This window comes from Lissotriton helveticus, chromosome 7, assembly GCF_964261635.1.
Source record: "Lissotriton helveticus chromosome 7, aLisHel1.1, whole genome shotgun sequence".
NCBI lineage: Eukaryota > Metazoa > Chordata > Amphibia > Caudata > Salamandridae > Lissotriton > Lissotriton helveticus.
In genome coordinates this window covers 1,908,895,180-1,908,920,691 of record NC_136068.1, presented here as the reverse complement: position 1 = coordinate 1,908,920,691, position 25,512 = coordinate 1,908,895,180, and the positions used below count along the sequence as shown (strand labels likewise).

Genomic DNA, 25,512 nt, shown 5'->3' with positions numbered 1-25,512 from the left:
TTTTATAGCACGGAACAAGCTCCTGTGCTAAAAATCAGTGTGACCAGTGTGACGTGCTTATTTCCGTCCACTCTCTGAACTCCATTAAATCTCATGGAGTTTTTATGTTACTGTGCAGAATTCCGTAAAGTGTAACTCTGCAAGCTTTACCCAACCCTAGGTATAACTTGCTTACAAAAAAAGCATACTCATGCTGACAAGAAAAAAGCAAGGTTCTACCGTTTAACTCCAAAGAGGAGATCACTGACATCGAACTTAGGGGCATATTATCAAGAATGGCATTAAAATTATAGCCGCTTCGGCGGCAGGAAACTAACGCTAAAGCGGCGATTATAGGCTTGATAATATGCCCTTGAGAATTTCCATAGAAGCCCAGGTTCACATCAAGCATACTTGGGTTGAGAGAGGCAGCCCAAGGTTCTTCTACTCCTAAATCTCAACAATGGCGCCTTTGGGACAGTCTCATATTTATAGTTTCCAGTTTGCCCTTTAAATACATCTCTAATCAGATCCCAGGACATCTCTGTGGGACATCTCCCCCTAGCAAACATCATATTGCTTAGAAACTCTACTAAATGTTTTATGTCCTGTTTCCTTCAAACCTGAGTCTTTGTCTTAAAGAAGTCATGTCAGTGTCTTGCGGTTATATTATGTAAGCCCAAAGCTGGTCAGCAGTGTTCCACCAAAGACATTTAAGTATAAGTTTAGCTATTAATTGGGTGATGTATATTGGAGAAGTGTTCCCCTAACTTGATGTACACTATGCTTAACTACAGCTGTGTGATACCAGATCTTAATATTGGTAACAAAGTCAGAATGGTCCATGCACTTGTCGGTAAACAACCTTATTTCTTTAGTGGTGGACTCTTAGCCAACACGCAGCACACCCAAAAGGTGCACTGGAAAGTGTGCTGAGTGTGAGCTTATTAATCTTAGACTCTTGTGCAGGAGAAAGAGTGTATACAGTCAAGAGAGTACATCAGTTCTAGTTCCATGGTTTGCGTTTCAATACCTACCACACAGAGAACAAAGAAAGCATGTACTGTTGGAGGGATGGAGGAAGACATCTCTTGCATCAATATTATGGAACCAGATCCGTCACTAGACTCCAGTAACTACCTCAACAGCTTGGACAGGGCTTGCTCCAAGCTAGCCCCCCTAAAAACCACCCATCGTAATAGAAAATCCCCTTCTGCCCCATGGTTCTCGGAATCCTTACGTCTTCAAAGACAACATTGCAGAAATCTGGAAAGACACTGGCGCAGGTACTACAATCCTACTGACAAAATATCGTACAAAAGCGCCCTTTCCAAATATAAAGACCTCATCACTTCTGAAAAAACTATTTATTACTCTTCACAAATCAATCAGGCTCAACACTCTGCAAGAAAATTGTTTCAAGTGGTTAATCAACTCTCAAATCCCCCTGCCCCCCTCTCTGATATATCTCAATCCCTCTGCAATTCCCTTGCTGATTTTTGTTAAGGACAAAGTCACTTCGATTTACTCAGTCTTTATTCACAAACCTTCCTCTAATATCATAAACAAACTATCTTCAGTCATCAACGTTCCTTCTTTTTGTAAATTTAAATCAGTCACCGAGGAACAAGTTTCTCGCTTAATCTCTAGCACTAAATCAGGATCTCCCATGGATCCATGTCCTCCTTCTATCCTCAACCTCATCCCAGACGCCATCTCCCCCGCACTAACGAATATTTGTAATGCTATGTTCACTACCGGCTCATACCCTTCAGTCTGGAAAAAGGCCATCATTAAGCCTCTCCTGAAAAAACCCACCCTTGATCCCTCCTCCCCATCCAGTTATAGACCTATTGCATGTCTTCCCTTTCCAGCAAAAATATTCGAAAAAGCAATGAACATACAACTTTCCAAATTTATCGATGAAAACAACCTACTGGACGAGACCCAATTCAGGTTCAGGCAGGGGCACGGGACCGAAACTGCTTTAATAAAAGCAGCAGATGAAATAAGAATGACATTGGACAAAGGAGGAGTGGCAGTATTAATACTGCTTGATCTATCTGCAGCGTTCGACACGGTCGATCATGCCACCCTGATCAACCGTGTCTCAGCAATTGGCATCCAGAACAATGCCGAAGAACTCCTCGCTTCCTTTCTGGCCAACCGTTCACAGGCTGAAAAGCTGGGCCCTTTCTTCTCCCATACCTTGTCCCTTCCTTGCGGAGTACCACAGGGCTCCTCGCTAAGTCCGACCCTGTTTAACATATATGTTTCGGACTTAGCGAGGGTGATTAAGTCTTACGGCATTAGTCTAACGACTTATGCCGACGACACCCAACTGGTCCTATCTGTACATAATGATGGAGCGACAATTGCAGCCAACTTTCAAGAGGGAATGCTTGCTATCAATTCCTGGATGTCATCAAACTGTCTAAAATTAAACTCTGAGAAGACAGAGGTCATGACATTCGGGAAACTGGAACCTGCCTGGTCCCCTCGATGGTGGCCCATTGAGATGGGACCTCCACCAGAACCCGTTACTAAGGTTCACAACCTTGGAGTCATATTTGACGACAGACTGATCTTTCACCATCATGTCAACTCCGTAGTTTCTACCTCCTTCTTCATGTTGAAGAAGATCAAGAAGCTTCTTCCCTACCTTCCCACTTCAGCTGGAAAAACACTGATCAGCACCCTTATTTTTGCCAAAACAGACTACTGTAACGCCCTCCTTCTTAATGCACAGGAACAAATTCTTAATAGGCTTCAGCTAGTGCAGAATGCCTCAGCTAGAGTTTTGCTGGGCATTCCCAAGTTTACCTCCATCTCCCCTTATATCCAACAGCTTCATTGGCTCCCAGTCAGGAGCCGTACAAAATTCAAGGCATTGTGTATTGCCTACAAAGCAATCAACAACTTAGGCCTGCAATTTCTCAAGGATGCCCTCCGTCCGCTTGAAAACTCAATAACCCTTCGTTCATCCTCAGCTCATCTGCTTAAAGTCCAACGCACAAAAAAAGCTAATTGGGGTGACAGATGTTTTGTGATCTCCACAGCCAGACTATGGAATTCACTCCCACTCACCATCAAAACTGCCCCAACGCTCCTTGGCTTTAGGAAGAAATTAAAAACCTGGCTATTCCCACATTAAGATCTGCCATAGCCATCGTTCTGATCAGTGAGCACCGAGACACCCCAGGGTATTTGCGCGCTTTAAAAATTGCCAAAACATAAACACCCCTATCTTTAGAATCGCATGTAGAGTTTGGTCCAATCCAGGATGCGTTTTATGGAAGAACGTAACATTTTGTGTAAATGTTTAGGCAGTGTGGGTGCAAAGGTGCAGTGAGATGGGCCTATGAATATGTGTGAGATATGGGAGACTCAGGGCTCACCTACCCTTCTGTATAGTGGCCTTTCCATTTTACATTGCGTCACTGAAAGGTGGCTTTCTCAGGTGTGTCATCAGCTTCAAAAGTTTGTAAAATAAAAGCGTGTGAATTTTGCCCTTGTTCCCTTCCCACAATTTTCCAAGAGTTCTCGCTTCTTTCTGCAGTCGGTGCCTAGTGTACAGCATAGAGTCAATATAATGCTCTTGGAGGGCTCTTTTGTGTTCCTGTTCGAGGATCCGGACTTGTCTTTGGACATGCCTTGGCACAAGTGCTACCTTGTTGCGGGGGCTAATAGGAGTCAATTGTGTCTGAATTGTTCTAACATAGCCCTTGTGCCATGTTAAATAGACAAACATGTTTTTTGGCCATATGTGTAAAATATATGTACTCTTTTTAGTCACACCACACATGCCATTTCAAAAGGTCATAAGTGAATGTGTGGATGCAGAGGGTTATCCAATAAGGCTCACTAGGTAACACCAAATGCTATATTAGATGCTCAAGCGAGGACTTTTTATGGTGTGCAGGCCACAACGCCCCTTGTGGAGTTATTGCTCATGTAAGCCAGCTGTACTCTAAGTCACGAACAACATGTCATTTCTGCATTTCTTGAAAGGGGAGGTAAGTTGTGTCAGTTGTGTGCCGCTGTGTTTGTGGCTTCATATCATAACCCAGCTTTATATGGGTGTCTTTTCACAAACTTTCTCTGGTCTTGTAAAGTCAGTAGTTTTTGCAGTGGGTGGGAAGAGGCTAAACTCTCAGTGCTGGTGTTTTCTGCCCTGTTTTTCATTGTCCCCCTATGATCTGTCTTTATTATCTCATGGGGTACTTCTATTCAACTTTATTAATTGCATTTGATGGACACACCGGTAGTAGCCTAATTGCAGTGCATTGTGGGTACTGTTTGAAGTGGGGTGCCCAAAGCATTCAACTTTCCCCTTTCTGTCTACGACTAACACGTGATAACATGTTGTGGCACTCTGTAGGAGGGACAGGCTCAATAGACATTCGCGTGCTACAGAATTTCAGTGTGTAGGGCTCATGTGTGGTAGTGGGGGGGCAAATATGCATCTCCCTCATGATAGTTTTCGCCCCCTTGATTAATTTATGTCATGTAAGGATGCTCTGGCATTCACTCATTTATGTAGGAATACACCCATGCACATAAAAGGCAATCCTGACAGACCTCCTTCATCACCTGTGCATTTGCTACTTACTTCAAGATTCAACTGTGCCACAACCTGTTAGATATGAGATATTTTGATAATAGCCCACAATAAAATCAAATAGTTCACAGTAGTTAGCTAATATCATGCATAGTTATTCTGAAAACATTGAGATGATGAAAAGTATAATTCAAATAGAAATCATGTAAAAATAATAAAAAATAGCACTATCTGTGAGTGTGTGTATATACACAGACACACACACACACATATAAAATACCTTACACCAAGTCTACTTGCAATACAATTTTAAGTTAACTCACCCACTGATCCCAACAATGTAAACAGCAAAAAACGATGCATGCTGGCTGGTGATCTATTGTCTGTATAAATTTATAGACAGACTGGCATATATATATTTTTTTTTTTCACTAAAATAGTCACATGTTGTTGACCACTGCTTTAACACCTGTTCAGGTCGCAGGATCTTTACTTGGTTTGTTTACATTGGATAGGTTTCAGTGGGACTGCCTGATGAGCTTGCATGACAATTATCAATGACAAATGCTTATTGAATGAACACTTACACAGGCCAGCAGCTGGAGATGGCAGGCAAAGTTCAACATCCGCTGAAACATGGTAAACAATACATTGGTATGAACAAGGCGACCTGACACAACCTGGGTCTCTGTCTCACCACTGGTGGTTGTTGGACCTGAAAATACACCACCAGTTAACTGGACTGTGCTTCCTCCCACCCCATAACACAGTGAAGTGAATGTAACGCAGGCAGCAACCACACAGAGAGTCTACTTGGAATTATTATGGTGTGGCTTTTAACAACTCAACAGAGAACAACCCATGCTTGTGGATCAGCCTTGTTAGGTACACATCCAATCGACCCTACAAAGTACTAAAGATTCTGGGTGCATACCATGCATTTAGGGATTGAACCTCCCTTATCCTGTTTGTTTCATGCGAATAACATGCTGCTAACCAAAGAGCATTTGGGGTCACCAGCTGGAGGGCAGTACTGCCAAAATCACCCAATGTTTGAGGGTCACGAAAAACAAATTTAGACTTTCTCTGGCTCAGGGTACACCTCCATGATAACATCTAATGGTGGCACACATTCATCAGTACTCTGAGTTTATTTTGAATCTGCTAATCAACACACATGCTGCACTTCCCACAGTTGGTCATATCAAGCTTAACAGGTGTGAACATGACCTTTGCCAAAGACCAATTTTTGATAATTGATGATTTCCATTTAGCCTCCTTAAAGCCAACTGGCAGAGCAAAGCAAATGCCTAGTGATAAAGCGGTGCTTCCCTGCAGTACTGTGCTGAGTGTCCGGTCATTTTTGTAGATTCCATCTACACATTGGAATTCTTCCTTCTATATTCTAAGCTATATACTAGCTACCTGCAATCAAACTGGTTCTAAGGAATTTAAGAAAAAGGATGAGTAGATTGCTTGCGGTAATCTTTGCAACCAGTAATTAACCTCGGGGCCATCCCTGTGCATCGGTGTTGTGCCCACCATGCCACCTTGGACAGGATCCAGCCTTGCTTCTGTTTCAAAAGGAACATTGCAGCTGAACGGCCAGTTCAAGCCCCCTCAAAATATATTTTGACTTATTTGGGCCTTATCAGCAGGGATTGCTTGAATTATTTTCAATTATTGGTAATTACTCTAGGCTACAATCCAGTCCATTCTGTTTTTTTGTACTCAGTGTGTCGCCCTTTAGGGTTCCATGTCAGAGGGGGCATTTGGGCTGGATTGTTCCTGTCTTTTTGTGCAAAAGACTGGAATGACCAGTGGCTGAGATTAGTTCAAGCAATGCGCCCATCACTTGATTATTGACCATCTAGGTCTAGATGTAGGTAGACTATTACCGGTCGGTAACGGCCGAATTCGGCGTTACCGACCGTTAATAGACTTTTCCTATGTAGGAGGCAGATTTACCAATTCTGTAAATAACGAATCGGTATTTACCGATTCGGTATTTACCGAATCATCATTTACCGATTCGGTATTTACCGAATCGGTAAATGAAATGTGGGAAACACTTCAAACAGTGCTTCTCGGCTCAAAGGATTTGTTATTTACCACTAACTATTGGTTGGTGGTAAATAACGAATTCCTATGTAAATGCAAATATGTGCATTTACACCTGTGCCACGTGACAGACATACATGCCCTTAAGGCATGTATGTGTGCCACATGTGCACAACAGCACTAATCAGGGGTGCAACAGGGTGTCAAAGTGACACCCTGCCACCCTTGACTTTTTCCCTATTTTACCGAATCGGTATTTACCGATTCGGTAATTGACATTCATTCGCCCATAGGAATGAATGGCAATTACCGAATCGGTAAATACCGATTCGGTAATTACCGAATCTTAACGATTCGGTAATTTTTACCGAATTTTTATCTACATTGCAATTACCGATTCGAAAATACCGAATCGGTAAAATTCAGTATTTTTGAATCGGTAATTTACAATTACCTACATCTAGCCTCAAGTCACTTACCTCTCTAACTCAAATACTTGGCTGGCACAGCATGTTTTGTTTTTTAATACCTTCTTGGTATTGTGCTTGCCTATTTTTACCAATCCATAGGCATCCAGGTTACACTTTATAGCCCAAATGAGAGACCTACAATTATTGCTCATGGACAGGTTTTGTTTATACCAATTCCTCCTCTTCATACTTGGAGAAACTTGTGCATGCTCAACTTTACAGAAGAGAATAATTCTATGCAAAAAACAGATACATCAGTATGCCTGTGCTATTGCTCCAATGAAGACAGCTGAAGTTAATGTAACTGAGCACAAAGCCCATCACAATGCACTATAGAGACACTATTATTCAGGAGTTTTCAACTGCTATAACATCTATTTAGCGCATATCACTTCCATTACATGGAGGACCACTACATCTTTATTTTAGTTTTATATAGCGCAAACTTGACCCGAATCGGGTATCAGAGCGCTCTACATAGGACCAGTTGCATTACATGAGGACACACATTCATTTTTGTTAGGCATGGGGGATTAAGTGATTTGCCCCGAATCACAGGATGTTCAGCGTCATTGCCGAAACTCGAAGCCAAATTCAAGGTCGACCGCCCTAGTTCCCCACATTCGAGGTCCACCGCCCAAGCCTCCTCTCCCCTATCTTTACTATTCTAGTTCAAGTTCAAGTTCATGTATTTATAAAGCGCACTACTCACCCAGAGGGTCTCAAGGCGCTGGAGGGAGGGGTTTACTTTTTATCGAATAGCCAAGTTTTCAGTTCTTTTCTGAAGGAGATGTGATTCTGAGTAAGGCGGAGGTGGGTGGGGAGTGAGTTCCAGGTCTTGGCAGCCAGGAAGGAGAAGGATCTGCCACCCATGGTGGTTTTTCGGATGCGCGGGACTGCGGCGAGGGCTTGATTGGATGATCTTAGTTGGCGGGTGGGATAGTAGAAGGACAGTCGGGTGTTGAGGCATTCGGGTCCTAGATTATAGAGGGCCTTGTGTGCGTGGGTAAGAAGGCGGAAAGTAATTATTTTGTTGACGGGAAGCCAGTGGAGGTTTTTTAAGTGACCGGTGATGTGCTCTTGGCGCGGGATGTCTAATATGAGTCTCGCTGATGCGTTTTGGATGCGCTGGAGTTTTTTCTGCAATTTTGTTGTAATTCCGGCGTAGAGTGTGTTGCCATAGTCCAGTCGACTCGTGACCAGTGCATGGGTGACATCTGAAATCCACATCTACCTACCTTGACAATGTAGAGGTAGTCGATGTAGGGGATGCAACATAATTGAAATGTAATATACCACATGCGTTATAGCGCTTCACCACCTATGTGCACGACTGTTCCAATTATGTTTATAAGTTTTAATTAATGATGCTAAGATAAATGTAATAGCTTTAAAGTTCCCTGGGGAACCATTCTAAGATGAAGCATTTTACTGCTGGCTGGCTGCTTGGTTGCCTTCCGTTGTAGGTTGACTTTTCATATTGTAACCAGTCACTCAGACTCCAGTGTAGTGGAGCTTCCACCATAACTCTTTTGATGTCCGTTCAAGGCATAGATGTAGCACTGTAATGGGAAACATCCTTTACCCGACAGAAAGAACCACAACCTGCTTTTAAAACACAGTTAATACTTTGACTGTGATATTACCACCCATTCCTGTACCACGTAAGTCGTTAAAACAACATGCTTTGGGGGTGGCGCGTTGTTGGAGTGGTGTTTGATTTTAAATCCAACACTTTCCTTACTGAAACACTGAGTGGTGTTGGAATGGGAATTTATACTATTCCTAAGTCCAGCGCCCCCTAAGGCAAGTCATTGTTACAACTTGCATGGTAAAGACACGTGTGGTAACATCGCAGTCAGGTAATGACTGCGGAGTTAAGGCATGTGTGGGAAATACATGCGGGGTTCCATCATATATCCCACTGTAATTTGAAAACAAGGGAGAGAGTTTCTTACTTTTCCACCAAGGTGGAGATTTTGATTCCACTCAGGTCCTCACATCTGCATGTGCACGGCATACATGTACAGCTGTAACTTGCAAACTGGAGAGGGGGGGTCTCCCTATCCCAGTAGGTGGTGGTCAGAAACCTGGAGTTTGGAATGTGTTACTTCTGTGCCAGGAATGATATTTCTCTCTGAAACTGTACTCTTCAAAGTAATCTAGCCTGTCCATCAGCCACTTGAGTACAGATAGTGACACATTATTACTTTGTGGCTTCTTCCTGGGGGCTTCCACATTGTGATATCAATGTAAACTGGGGATCATTATCCATTTTGAACTCCATTGATGTTGTAGTTTTTTGTTTGTTACACAGTGCCATCACAGGAATAACTTTTGTGAGTCACCTAAGTAATTCCACACTTTAATACCGGGTTACAGCTTTCTCGCTCCGACAACTTTCTATGAAGTCATGGGTATGTAAGTTTAATTTTTAGGAGCCTTCACTTACTAGACCCATTTAGTCTAGTTTACTTGACAATTTAGCTCCCTTATTTCTAACCTGTGCCAGGCTATTGTGCAGGTCACCATCTGGGAGTTTTCCAGTGTCATTAGCTATTAGTGTCAGCGTGATCATTGAGGCACTGGGTTCCACCTGTCTCTTCTTGCTCTATTCTACCCTAATCTCCAGTTGAAATTGGACCCCACACACTTCTTTGGTGTCTCTCTCTTTCCTGCACTTTCAAAAGACATACAGCCTGATTCATGAAACGAAAATCGGCTCGCAAAGGGCCAGATTCTGAGAATCTGGCCCTTTGCGAGCGCAATTATTGCATTTGGGATTCATGATCCCAAATGCAATATTCGCTATTACAGAATTCGCTATTGTGCGAGGAATTGCATTTAAGGAATCTCTATTAGAGATTCCTTAAATGCAATTCATCAACCAATTTAAAATAGCGATTTCGCTATATTTGGCCGCTATTTACCACGAAGTCTGACTTCGTGGTAAATAGCGAAAAAATAGATTAATGCACTTTAGTGCATTTTTTTCTTTTGCATGTTACACACACACATGTCCTTTGACCCTTGAAATCGCTATCTTATTTGCGATTAGCAAATTGCTAATCGCAAATAAGGAATGACTCCCCATTCATTCCTTTGAGGCTTTAGGCCCATAGGAATGAATGGGGAGTTATTCCTTATCGCTAATCGCAAATAAGGAATGTGTAGGAATCGCATTTCTTTATGCAATTCCTACATGAATCCCGTTTTGCAAGTCCTTAATAGCGATTCGTTATGAATCGCTATTAGGGGCTCGCAAAACGGGAGATTGATGAATCAGGCTGATAGGCCTAGATGTATTAAGCCTTTTGCGAATCGCAAAGGGTCTATTTGCATGTTTTGGCATGCATCAAAAATTTGCAAATTAAGGAATAGCAAAAATTTGCGATTCCTTATTTTGCCATAGCATTTAAGAAATCGCAATTTTGCGATTCCTTAAATGCTATGTATGTAGCATTTTTGAATTGCGAATTTTGGTTAAGAAATCGCAAATTACCACCAAATTGTAGTTGATGGTAATTTGGGAATTCTTTAAAAAAATGCACAATTTGGCATTTTTGAAGGTGGCATGTGATGCACACACATGCCCATAGGGCGTATGTGCGCCATATGCACACACATGTACATTTCAGGGGTGCAGCAGGGTGTCCTTGAGACACCCCTGCACTCTTGAAATGTTTCTCAATTTGAGATTAGCAAATTGCGAATTGCAAATTGAGATTAATTTCACAATCATTCCTATGGGCCTCCTGGCCCATAGGAATGAATGGGAAATTATTCCTTAATTGCGAATTCGCAAATTGCGAATTCGCAAATAAGGAAGATTAATAAATCGCTAAAAAATAGCGATTTTTTACATACATCCCATTTTGCGATTTCTAAATAGCGATTCCTTAAAAATCGCTATTTAGAAATCGCAAAGGGGTATGTGGATACATCTACCCCATAGTTCTATGTAGGGATGCAGACTGAATTTGGTCTTAGTTTGTCTTCTGAGACGTAAGAAACCTTGTACTATATTTACAAGGGAAGGGCACGGCGCTGCAAGCAATTTAGCAGTGCTGTGTCATTTAAAAATTGCAGGGATGCACTGTATTTACAACAATACAGAGCACCCCTGCGTTTTCACTTGTGCTGGCGCTAAAGAAAGCTGCTTAGTGCCAACACAGACACCCTTGCACCATAGTGCAAGAGTGTCTGTGTTGCAGGGATGACTGTGTACGTGCAGGAAGGGACACCTCCATGCACATAAACAATCTTTAAAGGCGATTAGCTCTTTCTACACATGGAAAGAGCAAAAATGAGGAGAAATAACAGTATTGCGCCAATCTAACACCTGCTATTTAGTGGCGTTCATATTTGACTCTGCCTCAGATATAAAGATCCTTGTAAATCTGGTGCAGCATCCAAAAGCAATGGGTGTTGTGGTGGAACGCCCACAGCCAGACCCATTGAAAACCCTTTTCAATCAGATACCTGCGTGAAAGGTACAAAGTGACGTAATGCCAGGCAATGTGACTTGACACCACTTTGTAAATATGGAGCAGGGCATTGCACTACTAGAATGTCAGAAAAAGTGATGCAATGCTCCTGTATCAGCATTTGTAAAACGCAGCTCTGTCACCTCTAGGGGTATGTGGGCACTATGGGCCCGATTCACAGAACTAACTTAAGACAAAATCCTAAACTTACTCCTTTTGGTATTCACAGAAGTTAGGATTTTGTCTTAAGTTTATCTTAAGACAGACTTAAGACAGACTTAGGTTAGGATTTTGTCTTAAGTCTGTCACAAACTTAAGACAAAATCCTAAACTTACTACTTTTGGTATTCACAGAAGTTAGGATTTTGTCTTAAGTTATCTTAAGACAGACTTAGGTTAGGATTTTGTCTTAAGTCTGTCTAAAAGTTTGTCTTAAAACAAACTTAAGACAAAATCCTAACTACTGTGAATACCAAAAGTAATAAGTTTAGGATTTTGCCTTAAGTAAGTTCTGTGAATCGGGCCTTGTGTCTCAATCAAAGAGTCAGATCTTGAATGTTATTCTGAAGTCTCCCAGCGAGGGGACCATACGGAGCTGGAGAGGGAGATCATTCCAGGTCTTGGCTGCGATGTATAAGAAGGAGCAGCCACCACTGTGAGTGCAGCAGATGTGGCGTGTGTACGAAAGGGTGAGTGAAGAGAAGCGTAGGTGTCTAGCGGGATTGTGGCATTTTAGTCGATGGTTGAGGTAGGCAGGTGATAGGTCATTGAGAGATTTGTAGACACCCGTGAGGATCTTGAAACAGCACAGTGGAGGTGGAGTGTGGGTTAGTTTGGGGAGGTACAGGATGAGTCTGGCTGCTGGCTTTCTAAATGGTCTGGAGTCTTCTGAGGTGCTGGATGGAGATGCCAGAGAAAAGGGTATTGCAGTAGTCGAGGCGGCTGAAGATGAGGGACTGAGTGACGGTCTTTCTGGTGTTGGTTGGGATCCATCTGTAGATTAAGGGAGCTCGTGACCTCTCCCATACTAAAGACGAGGCAGTCCTTTAGTAGTACCTTAATGTGATTGTTACTCTGGATGTTTCTGGTTAGATTCCAATAGTTTTCATAATATTTGTTAAATGGATTTTATAACATTAACAATAACTGTTTAATTTTTTTAATATTTTTTTGCTATCTTTATCACATGCACTGTTCTACACCAATTATATGATCATGCCTGCACATTCCTATTAATTGCCTGAGAATTTATACCTGGTGTTGCTATTCAGTTTTTGATGAGACGTACAATGTCACTTAATTCACTGTTACACTCTTAGTGTTTGATTATGTGTTGCTGCTCATATCTGCACTGTGTGTAATAGGACCCATAAGGCACTTCTTTGTCAAAGGAACCATTAGGGATGGCCAAGGCTGATCCTGTACTCCAAGTATGTGCGGCTGATGCCACTGAGTGAGACTGTACTCCGCAGCACTGAATTTACGCCAAGTGAGTGAAACTGTTTCTTGAGGCATAAAGGTCACTCAAAATCAACAACACTAAAGCATGGGAGACACAATGAGTGTGAGTGTGCTCCACAATGCACAACTCACACTCTATCAGTGACATTGTGTTACAAGACATTACACAAACACCAAATTACCAAGACCACTTTCCATTGTATGAAATTCATATTCAGTGATAGAGACTGTGCTCCAATATCTGGGTCTGTGGTTCAGGGCCGGCTTTAATGATGGTGGCGCCGGGTGCGACAATCACCTTTGACGCCCCCTCGTTCCATGACCACCTCCTCGTATTCTCTCAATACCACCTGCAAAAGTGCCCCTCATCTCTCCTATCATAAGATTTTTCAAAACACAGCGCCCCCCTTCACAGGTCAGTGCCCTGTACGGCCGCACCAGTCGCACTGCCCTAAAGCCGGCCCTGCAGAGGTTCATACATTTGGACTCACACAAAAGGAACGAGACTGCACAAAGCTGTGGAACTCACATTACAAAGTGTGTCTGTGATTCAGGGTGCACCATTTTCAAACAGTATGTGAGATTGTGCTGCAAGAAATAAAAATCATGCCTAGTGAGTGAGCTTTGTCCAGAAATTCAAATCATACAGAGTATATGAGACTTCCCTAAGTTGTAAGTTACGCACCCAAAGAGAGTGTAAGGCAACGCAGTGCAAATCGCTGGGTTACCATACACTGTGCTCCAGAGGCGTTCCATGGATGGTGCGGCAGGTGTTGCCACGCAACACCCATGGATTTTGACGCTGCCCCAGTTTTACAAAATCATGTAAACCTGGGTAAACACCAAGGGCCACATGCATCAAGCGTTTTTGCATTCGCAAACGGTGCGAATCGCAAAATTTGGCCGTTTGCGAATGCAAAAACCTTTTTTGGGATGCATCATTTTTTTTCTTCATTTTTTACAATTTTAGAAATCGCTATTTTTGCGATTTCTGGAATTTCGATAGCATTTAAGAAATCGCAAATTTTGCGATTTCTAAAATGCTATGCATGATTTTTTTTAAATTGCGAATTCGCAAATATGAAGGGAAAAATTACCATGAAGTAAACCTTCATGGTAATTTGCGAAAAGTTTCAAAAATGCACAAAAGTGCATTTTTGAAACTTATATTTTACACACACACATGCCCTTGGGACATGTGTGTGAGTAAAATGTACTTACGTGACATTTCAGGGGTGCAGGGGGGGATCCTTTGGACCCCCCTGCACCCTTGAAATTGCATTCTCATTTTGCGATTTCTTAATTGCGAATTCGCAAAATGAGAATGCCTTCCCATTGATTCCCATGGCCCTCTAGGCCCATAGGAATCAATGTAAAGCGATTACTTAATTGCGATTCGCAATTAAGGAATCGCAAATAAGGAAAATTAAGAAATCGCAAAAACTTTTGTGATTTCTTTATGCATAGGAATTTGCGATTCCTAAATTGCGATTCCTTCATTTTTCGCAATTTAGGAATCGCAAATTCCTACAATGATGCATGTACCTGTATATTCTTACGCTGCCCGAGGTGATGCATTGTGAGGAGAAATATCTCTATTTCTCCTTGTTTTTTCCTCTATCTATGTGTGCTGCTTTCTGAAGCACACATAGAAAGAGGAAATGCCTCCTAGGACTGTTTATGTGCAGGAAGGTGCCCCTTCCCGCACAAAAAAAACTTAGCATGTGCCTGCGTTGGCTCAAGACAGCCGAAACGTCACCAGTGTAGGGAGAAAGGACAGAAATGATGACAGGTGACTTGCTGAGCTGCCCTATGCCAAAATCCTGTAAATAAGGGCTTCAACGTTTAAATATACACTAAGATATGGGGCACACATCAAATGAGTGAGACTGTGCTGTAAAAGGCATATAATCAAAAAATAAAACTGTGCGCCAAGAAGTGAGAATCAAACCCACTGAAAGGAACCATGCTTCCTGGATGTATGACATTACAACGCATGCTTTTACCACGCAAGCCTTTACAACGCAGTATTTACAACGCATGCCTTTACAACGCGTAGCACTTTGGGGTGCTGAATAGTGAATAGTTTAATTTACTATTCCAACTCCAGTACCCGTGGATAGTAGGGAAGGTGTTGGATAGTAAATTAAATCTATTCCCTATCCTAGAGCGCCCCCCAGCACAATGCGTTGTAATGGTTTGCGTTGTAAAAGTTGCGTCGTAAGGGCACTGCGTGGTAAAATTTGCGTTGTAAAGGATGTTTCCCATGCTTCCTCCTCCCTGTGCAACCCTCTTGTGTGGGCGATCCTGATCCTTGCTCACTTGCCGTATGGCTCTGTATCTGTATGTTCAATCCCTGTCCAACTAAGCAGGCTCTGGCAGATCTCTCCATTTAGGAGCATGATTTGGTACAATGTGAAATGACTTAGCAATACTTGATGTGAACCTTGGCCCTGATAGACCCTCCATTTGCAAACCAGAGACCTGAATAACATCTCCTCTAAGAGAAATATTCTGACTTGATACCAGTGCTCAAAATATCCTGATGAGAGAGCAAAGTGAGATGATGAAGATGATGGCGAGAAACAAAGACAAACAAAAATCATGTATTTCTTGAATCAGGTTGTTTGTGTCTTTATATTGTGAAATAATAGACATTTAATTAGTAAACAGAGGACTGCCCGAGCAGTCAAATAATACATTTACTTCAATGTCCAAACAAGGTAGATAGTAGTAAGTCCACTTTCAATCCATATATGAGTCCTTGAGTATACAATCACAAAAGATCATCACATTCGGTAGAAATTTTGATACAATCCACAAAAGTTTACCAACAGAGGTGTTATGTATTCATGACTGAAAATCCGCAAAATTAGATAGGAAATGGCCACTAGACACATCCACGCCAATTTTGCGCTGAATGGAGTATTCTCCCCAACATGTTATTTCATTTTTCGCTTCGCTAATACTTTGAGATTTATATATAATACTTGGCTTCAGGTTTTTGCGCTTTCAATGGTTTTTCCAACATTTTCTGGTGGCTATATCCTGTCTAATTTTGCGGATTTTCAGTCAGTTAAGCCCTGATGAAATTATGGTATTATCTACCTAATGATGAAACACGTGTTGGCTGATCTCTTTGTGATGGATTGGTAACACCACTGATGTTGGAAACTTTTATGGATTGTATCACAATTTCGACGGGATGTGAAGATTTTTTGTGATTCTATACTCAAGAACTCATACATGGATTAAAAGTGGACTTACTACTATCTACTTTGTTTGGGCATTGACATACATTTACTATTTGAGTGCTCGGACTGTCCTTTGTAGATTAAAGTGCCCTTGTGTTGAGGGGCCCATTTGGGTTGTAAGGTAACCAACCCCTGTTCTTGAGCACCGTGTACAATACACATTCTATTTACTTGTCCCATACTTATTGCAGAGTGCCTATTACTGTACACCGATTACCATATCCTCATAAAGCATTTAATTAGTAGCTTTAATTAGCTTCAGTTAGTCTGACCTTCCCTTTCTGACTTTGCATTGAAGTGGAGATGTGTGGCTCAATGGTTAGAGCGGCAGACCCTGATGCAGAGGTCTAGCCCAGGACCAGGGTTCAATTCCCGCCTTGGCGGGTCTTGGGCTCAATTTCCTGGGACCTGATAATTCTCGCCTCGGTGCCTATTCCAATCATGGGTCCCACTCTGCAACTCTGGGCAATAGCTTGCTTAATCTCCACAACAGCCCCAACAACGCTAGGATGCCTGGCTTCACCTTGGGGGTGCCCAGGAGTGGGCACCACACAGAGAAAAGCCAGGAAGGGTTCCACAGAGGTATGCGTACAAGTGCCGAGATACCCTCATGGCTCGATTCGTGCGCTATACAAGTACTACTAAAATTGCGTGAAAATATGCGTTGTTCAAGAATTTATATTGAAATTAGAATATTTTATCTCCCTTGAACAAATAATTCTTCCATTTGCTATTCCAATTTCCACCCCCTGTTGTAATTGATAAAGTTCAAGGGAGAAAAATAGATTGTTTAGCCTTTTTTTTATTACAGAGAGATTTCTGTACATGTGAACAGTAAGCTCTAGGACTGACTGAATTTTCCACCTGAACTGGACAAACATGTCCTCTAGTCGTTTGATCATTGAGTATTTTAGTTAAATTGGTGATCAGTGAATCCTCATGATATCACTGCTGTGTAATCACCAAATTACGTGTAAAAAAAGGTTTACTGATAGTCTTAGAGATGGCATGATTGCTCTAGATGAATATCCATATTGTAACAAACCTCTCTGCCAACTGAGATGAGCAAGGATTGGCTACCAAATGCAGTGCTGTAATATGGGACAAAATCCAACAGTTGGCCTGCTGTGTGGTTAGAACCATATTACCACTGTCTGAAAACTAAAGATACAAAAATATTGTTTTAATAAATAACGGGGCGCAAATAGAGTTGAATCACATGGATATTAAACAATAATATTGTTCTCCACTGTTTGGAATTGAAAGGGTGTGAAGAAGAGGCCATCACAACACAATATTTCCTAACGCAGGGGAAAATTTGCCAGGGCTTTATCTCTGTTTTTTTTGGCTTACAAAGCCAAAAAAGTGGAGATAAAACCAGCGCCCTATTTACAAGAGGGTGGTAAGATGCATAATCGCATGTTAGCACCCTTTTCCCCAACGCCTACCTTTGCATCTCCAATGAGATGCAAAGTGGACGTTACTGGGCGTACCCCAGATGGACTACCTTGCAAATATCGCTGATGTTTATATCGCGATATTTACAAAGCAGCCCACATGATGTTAGCACACATTAGATTTTTGCGAAAACTGCATTTTTCGCCAAATTCTAACGTCTACTAAAATCCTGACTTAGTCATCCCTAACATAGGGGGTGGATTATGCTGATATGACCCTGCGGTTGTATCAGCAAGGTTATCGCCCTTTTGCAGGGAACATCGCTGGAAAACCAGCGATGTTCCCTGCAAAAGGGCGATGACCTCGCTATCTCTGCCGATAAATACCAGAGATAGCCTCCAATAAAATAATTATCTCTAAGCACGGCCACCGATAATTATTTGATATTTGATATTTGAAGGGGTATTTCTAAAGCGCAGCGTTCGCTCCGGAGGGAGCATCATGGCGCTGAGATTCCTAAGGCCCAGTGTAAGAGGTTGTTGGAGGCTAGATGGCAGCTTTAGCCCAGTCATCGGGTAGGGAAAAGATCCACGTTTTTAGGAGATGTCTGAAGGGTTTTTCCAGGGTTTGATGTCTCAGATGATTGGGCAGGTTAATCCGGGCTTTGATGGCCAGGAAGCTTAACGTCTTTCAACCTTTCGTCTTCAGGTTGTACCTTGCAGGGGACATGAGGTTGTCATGAGCAGAACGAAGGAGACGAGTCGGGACGTAGTGGTGGAACCGTCTGATTAGATATTTAGGGCCAGAGGTGTTAAATGACCGGAAGGCGATAACAAGCATTTTAAAAAGTATTCTTTTATGCAGAGGGAGCCAATGCAGGGATCTGAGAGCTGCAGAGGCAGAAGATTTACGGGGTAATTTTAAAACCAGTCGGGCAGCAGTATGAAGTACGCTCTGAAGTTTGGTCAGAGTGGACTTTTTTGTTCCTGCCAGGAGGCCGTTACAGTAATCCAGGCGCGAGAGTATGAGGGCCACTGTGACAGTTTTCCTGGCGGCCAGTGGTAAAAAGTCGAAAAACTTTTTTAGGGATTTAATAATCCCAAAACATTTGCCGGCGACATTCCTGGCGTGCTGATCAAAAGAGAGATCCGAGTCGAAAAGCACGCCGAGGTTTCTGGCTGTTGTTACGGTCTGGGGGGGAGGGCAACAGAGTTATCCGGCCACCACAGAGCTGGACAGAAGGAGGTGTTCTTTCCGATGGGAAGGATCTCTGTTTTGTCAGAGTTACATCTAAGATGATTAGAGTCCATCCAGTGGAAGACCGCTGTTAAACAGTTTTTAAAATTGAGCTCAGCTGAGGTTGAGTTGTCCTGTAGGGGTACAATTAGCTGTGTATCATCGGCATACGAGGTGACCGGTATGCCGAATGATTCTATCAGGGATAAAAGAGGGATGAGGTAGACATTAAAAAGAAGGGGACTAAGGATGGATCCCTGGGGTACTCCAGAGGAGACCTTTTTCTCTTTGGATTGAAAGGGGCCAAGAGCAACGGTTTGGCATCTGTCAGTAAGGAATGATTTAATCCATGCTAGGGCAGTGTCAGAGATCCCTATGTCCTTCAATCTGTTGATCAGGATGGAGTGGGATATGGTGTCGAAAGCTGCTGTGAGGTCAAGAAGGATGAGAATAGCCTTCTTCCTCTCATCCTGCAGCAGCTTAATTGTGTCTGATAGTTCGATCAGAGCTGTTTCGGTCGAGTGTTTAGGACGAAAACCCGATTGTTGCGGGTGGAGTATGTTGTGAGCGTCCAGATAGGTTTTAAGTTCTCTATGGACCAACAGTTCTGTTATTTTTCCCAAGGCCGGGAGAAGAGTGATCGGGCGGAGATTAGTCAGGTCCATCGGGGGTTTATTTGCCTTCTTCATGAGAGGTTTCACTATGCCTGTCTTCCAAATGCGGGGTACAGATCCGGTACTGAGAGAGGAATTAACTATGTCGTTAATAATGGGATTCACCACATCTATGAGTTGGTGGAGAATCTTGGGGGGGCAGGGGTCGGCGGGGGAACCGGATTTGCAGGATAGGATTGCTTCTCTGGTTTGCACAAGGGTGACAGGGGTGAAGTATTTGAGTCCGTCAACTGAGGGATCCAGTTGGACAGGACTAGAAGGCCCTGGGGACGTGATTGGGGGGGGAAAGTCATTTTGAATGGAGGCAATTTTTTTCTCAAAGAAGTCTGATATCTTGTCGCAAAAATCTTGGGAAGGGGGAATTTCAGGTTGGAGTGCTCTTGGCTGGGTGAATGATTTGACTATTGAAAACAGGGTTTTTTGTTTATTGCTAGCTTGATTAATGGCGTTAACGTAAAAGATTTTTTTGGCTGATTTGATATCGGAAAAATTATTTTTTCTTTGTTGAATGAAAGAAAGGCGGTCGTCGTTGTCGTAGGATCTGCGCCATTTAAGCTCGGCTTTCCTGCAGAGTAGATGGGCGGTGGCTAAAGCGGGGGTAAACCAAGGGGCGTTGATTTTGTTTTTTTTATGGATTCTACAGGGGCGGTTTGAGGGGTCCCGAGTTTTGATTACTTGTGAAATCCAATTATTAAAGAGTTTTGCGTCTAGTTCGGTATTACCAGATAAGACGGGGGATTGAGTTTGAGGGATGGGATTAAGAGTGAGATTTTTTTGTACTGTTTTCCAATTGACGGAATCGACGCAGAGTGGCTTAAATCTATTGCTGGTTTGAGGATGTACATTGGTGATATGGAAGGGGATTAAACTATGGTCTGTCCATATCATGGGGAGAGGAGGTAGGGTGATGTGTGAAGGGAAATTAGAGCATACCCCATCAAGGGTGTGTCCTAGTGAATGGGTTGGCAGAGTGACACTTTGTTGAAGATTAAAAACTTCAAGGGTCTGCAGGAAGCTATTAGTTTGAGAGTCCGATGAGGATTCAAGGTGTAAATTAAAATCCCCAAGAAGAGTAAAATGTGGATAACGGAGTAGGAAGTGGCCCAGGGAGTCGCTCAAGGAGTCGAGGAATTTAGAAGCATTACCAGGGGGACGGTAGATCAAACCGCCTGAGAAGGAGGAGGATTGGCTAATTTTGATTGAAAAACCTAAGCCTTCAGTGTTGGTTAGGGGGTCTAAATTAAACGTGTGACAGGTGTAAGTATTTTTCAATATGATTGCGACGCCTCCCCCTCTTCCTTTTGGTCTGTCTTGTCTAAAAAGAGCGTATCCCTGGGTTAGGGAGTTGGCTATGTCAGGGTTGCAGTCATCAGTAAGCCAGGTTTCGGTGACCAGGAGACAGTCAAGGTCAGAGTCAATGATGAGGTCATGAATGTCTTGACTATGCTTGCACATTGACCGTGCGTTTATCAAACCGCCGATGAAGGGTGGAAGGGAAGCTTTAGGAAGGGGTGGGGAAGTGAGGAAGTGGGTTGGGTATGAGGTAAGGGACCAGTGACAATATTTGCAGCTGGTCGAGCTAGAGAGAATGGGCAGGTCAATTTTGCATGAGCAGTAGTTCTTACCTCGCAGTAGGTGGAGGGCACTGGAAGAGTACCTGATGTGCGGGGAGACTTGGGCAGAGTTACCTGCGCCTGTCGCGGTCTTGGCGCGGACGGGCGCAGACGGGCTTGCCTTAGGCGCGCCTTCGGCGCGCAAACGGCGCTCCCGCTGCGCTCGTCCGCTGCGCTTCCTATGCATGCACATTTGTATAACAGAAGGGGGCGTGGCCTGTAGGGGGCGTTGTCAGCGCGCACGCCTGTGCTGATGGCGGCCGCTCAAGAAATGCCAAGCGCGAACAGAGTCAAGATCGTCTGTGCGCTGCGAAGAGGTCAAATTGTGGCGTTTTTCAAGCACAGAAAATAAGTAAGTGACACCACACAATATTACAATATTAAAAGCAGTTGTTATTTTTAAAAAATAAATTGAGCAAAGTCCTCGTACCACCAGCTCCCGGCTTTTCGCCTCAGGCCTGGGAAAGCAAGCGATGTTCCCTGCAAAAGGGCGATGACCTCGCTATCTCTGCCGATAAATACCAGAGATAGCCTCCAATAAAATAATTATCTCTAAGCACGGCCACCGATAATTATCATTGGCTGTTGTGAATAAGCCCACTTATTCCTCAAATTAGAGCTGTCCAATGGGGCTACAGCAATATATCATTCTCCAAGAGGTTAACTATGTCCTTCCCGGCATTCAGGAACATAGCTATCACTAATGTAATTAGTCCAGTTGCACCAGGGTCTAGTAGTGTGAGAAGCCAATTGAACCCCAGTTTTGGCAGTATATTATGATGCAACCACTGGGGTGTGAGGAATCACTTCCCTTGTTTGTGTTAGGACACATTTCACCCTTGCACTATTATAGAAGGATCTCTCTAGGACACTTATCTCCATACCACGGATGAGGGTGTAAAGTGACAGAGATGCCAATATTGAACAATATATTTGTTGGATCAGAAGGCCTATATCAGCAATTGCTCTTCATCTGCCAAGCAATTGACTCCCCTGGAGATCCCAACAATCCAATGTCTAGTGGCTACATTGATCTATAGGAGACCTCTCCCTGAATTGTAGGACCATATTGCAGGAAAGGACATATAAAAAAGTAGAAACCCTATTCAGGCCAATATATCCCAGTACAGAAGGGCTACACTGCTGTTAGAACACTCCACCAACAGAGAGTAGCATGTTCCAGTGTGAAGAGGTAGAAACAGAAGAACAATCATTAGAATGTTCAAGCAGAACATCTGGTACCTGTGATTATTGTCCCCCTAGTACTCTTATCTACCGTGCCGCACCCCGCATTCCTTTATTCTAGTATACATTTTACCATTCCAAGCTAGAGTAAACAAATTGTGAAGGCTTGTTAATGGGGGTTGGGGAAGTGCATACTTGTTACTGGGTGTGAATTTATCTTTGCATTGTCTCAATGGATGTACTGTAGGGGTTAATTGTATGCCAGTAATTGCCATACCTTCAAATTCATTTTTACATGGGCATAAACGTGTCAATTAAGTGTCAGTAAAATAAAGAGGTCTCTAAATACACATTGAAAAGAACAAACATGCCATAGTTCCTGTAGGCTGGAATGAAAGTTACGGCCACATGCTTCATTGCACCCGTTTGCGATTCCTAAATTGCGAAAATTAATGAATCGCAATTTAGAAATCGCAAACTGCAATGCATGAAAAAATCGAATTTTTTTGGCGATTCGGTATTTTTCCTTAATTGCGATTCACAATTTGCGAATCGGGAAGGCAGTCACATTTTGCGAATTTCAAATTGCGATTCGCAAAATGTGAATGCAATTTCAAGGGTGCAGGGGGGGATCCAAAGAACCCCTCCTTGCACCCCTGAAATGTAACTTCAACTGCAATTTACACACACACTCATGCCCCAAGGGCATGTGTGTGTGTGTAAATTAATACTTTCAAAAATGCAATTTGTGCATATTTGAACATTTTTGGTAAATTAGCATGAAGGTCAACTTCATGCTATTTTACCACTTCCAAAATGTGAAATCGCAATTAAAAAATGATCATGCATTGCATTTAAGCAATCTGAAATTGCGATTTCTTAAATCCAATTGCATTTTTAGAAATCGCAACATGGTTGCGATTCCTAAAATTGCGAAATGCATGATGCATTCCAAATTAGTCAATTGCATTAGCTAACGGCGAATGCAAATGGCTTTGATGCATGTGGGTGTTAGTGTGTGTGTGTGTGTGTGTGTGCATGTGTGTGTTTGGGTGTGTGTGTGTGTTTTATTCTTTGGGTTCATGTCTTTTCTATGCATCCACTCTCTAACCTGTGTTGCATGTCTGCTGCAGTCTGCTGAGCTCAGTCATCTTTATCTTGCAGGTATTTTTAGAAATCTTGCATGAACAGATCTACTGTCACTTGCTGTGCTAATGCATTTATAGATAATTAAAGTGGTCATTGTCTGGATGATATGATGTCTCTCTTTACTTCTGGTTCATTCACAGGGTATACCATGTTTCATTCCTCTTTTTTGAATGCACGAGAAACCTGTAAGAGCAGGAAGTGATGAAATAAAATATGTCATGATTTGTTTTTATAAATTTCATCTTTTGAATGTCGTTTTTTCCTATAACATGAAAGATACTGTTATTACAAATTGGTCAAAGTATCTCATAATGTGTTAAATTTGTGTTTTTCAATAGTAAAATGTGATAGGGTATGGCCTTCTAGGCTCTGGGGCAGAAAGTGCTCTCTTGTAGCTAGAGCATGGCCCTATCTTTTGGGTCCCACTCTGGGGACAGCTAATAGATAAGCAGGACCAGAAAGGTGCATCAGGCTCCTTCTGGCTCCTCTGTAGATTTGGAGGGGTGCCCCATGAGTGCCCGGGAACACCTGGTCTGCCTGGAGGTGGCGGTATGAGTTCTTCTTCGTGCACCTCAGAAACAAGATTGCGCAGCCTGAGAAGCAGGTCTTGAAGTGGAGTAAACTGACCCTTGTAACTTCAGATGTTGAGTGGTGGAGGGTTCAGTTTGAGTGGAGATCAGCTACCCAAGAGGGCCTAGGATGCCTGGCCAGTGAATTGGTACTGTTGTGCAGATGAGTGGTGGGAAGAAGCATAAGGGGAGTAGATGGGACATTGGGCGAACAAGGCTTATCCAAGGCCGGAAGGATGACTTACTTTTTTCAAATAGTGGGCACACAACAATAGTTTTGATATTCGGAGGGGATATAGTTACTCGTCAGAAAATTCCCCAAGATGTACTAGGAGAAACAGAGGAACAAAAGGAGAGTACTGAAAGACTTTTGTTGCCTGAGTGCAACCACAGTCTGAATCAGTGGATGATGCAGGAAGCATGAAAACCAGAGAGATGGAAGGGAAGAGGTTGGATAATGAATTGCTTGATCTGATACCATTCTGAGACCTGAAAAACATAACTTTCAACACAGGCCTAAAGACTATTTCGATAGACAGAGCTTCTGTACTTCGGAAAAAAAGATTGATGAAAACCAAGAAGAAATACAATAGGTGTTATCGTAGACATTCTGGGTTGAGTGTGCGGTCTTTAAGTATGAACAGGCTATGGAGGATCTCAGTAATTTCAAGAAAAGGTTGAATCCTGTGTTGATTCATGTGGGATACAGCTGGAGTTTGTGGAGAATACCCTGAGGGCTTCTGTAATATTCATTTTCTTGGATTATTTTCAAATGTTTAGTCAAATGGAACACTTCTCATTACAATCCAGAACTTCCACGAGAAAATAATTGTGCAGGATGACACATTTGCAGGGGCAACAGACCTACAAGGCATCTGATACAAATTCAGAATTTAAAGGCACTATAATTACGAACGTAGATACCCGTGGATGGTCTTGATATTTGATATTTGATATTTATGGGATTTTGTAAAGCGCGACTATCGCTCCGGAAGGAGCATCTTGGCGCTAAGCGTGCAGAAAAAAGAAACATAGTGATGAATGAATCAGACCTAAAAAGTGGAGCTGGCGAGGCAAGAGACATGAAATTATTCAGCATATTGCTACTCCTGAGGCGGAAGCCGGGAGGTGAGAGACACGTAGAGAATCAGTGCAGAGGGCTAAAACTTCGATTTTAAGATTTTTAAGCTTGTACTTTTATGTGTATTGTGGAGAAACTGTTGCTATTTTAAAATTACCTATTTTAAACTGCTGATTGTGAGAAACTGTCGAGTGCAGACTTTGGCTCACATTATCTTTTAAATTCACTCACTGGCAAAGCGCTTGATTTCCGCTTCCTCTAAACCTCTGCTGGAACCCCCGCAGCCGATCTGAGCGCTGCTAGGGGGCAGGAAAAACAAGGAAACAGCCGCCAT

At 42.7% G+C, this 25,512-nt stretch overlaps 1 protein-coding gene across 1 annotated transcript in view; it reads right to left on the bottom strand.

The window, feature by feature from the left end:
- Nucleotides 1-25,512, bottom strand: part of LOC144769918 (trypsin-like) — a 58,788-nt gene extending 33,276 nt beyond the window's left edge. The window contains exon 1 of the mRNA XM_078654113.1: nt 25,410-25,512. Coding sequence (XP_078510239.1) covers nt 25,410-25,512 — 103 coding nt within the window. The remainder of the gene's footprint in view (nt 1-25,409) is intronic.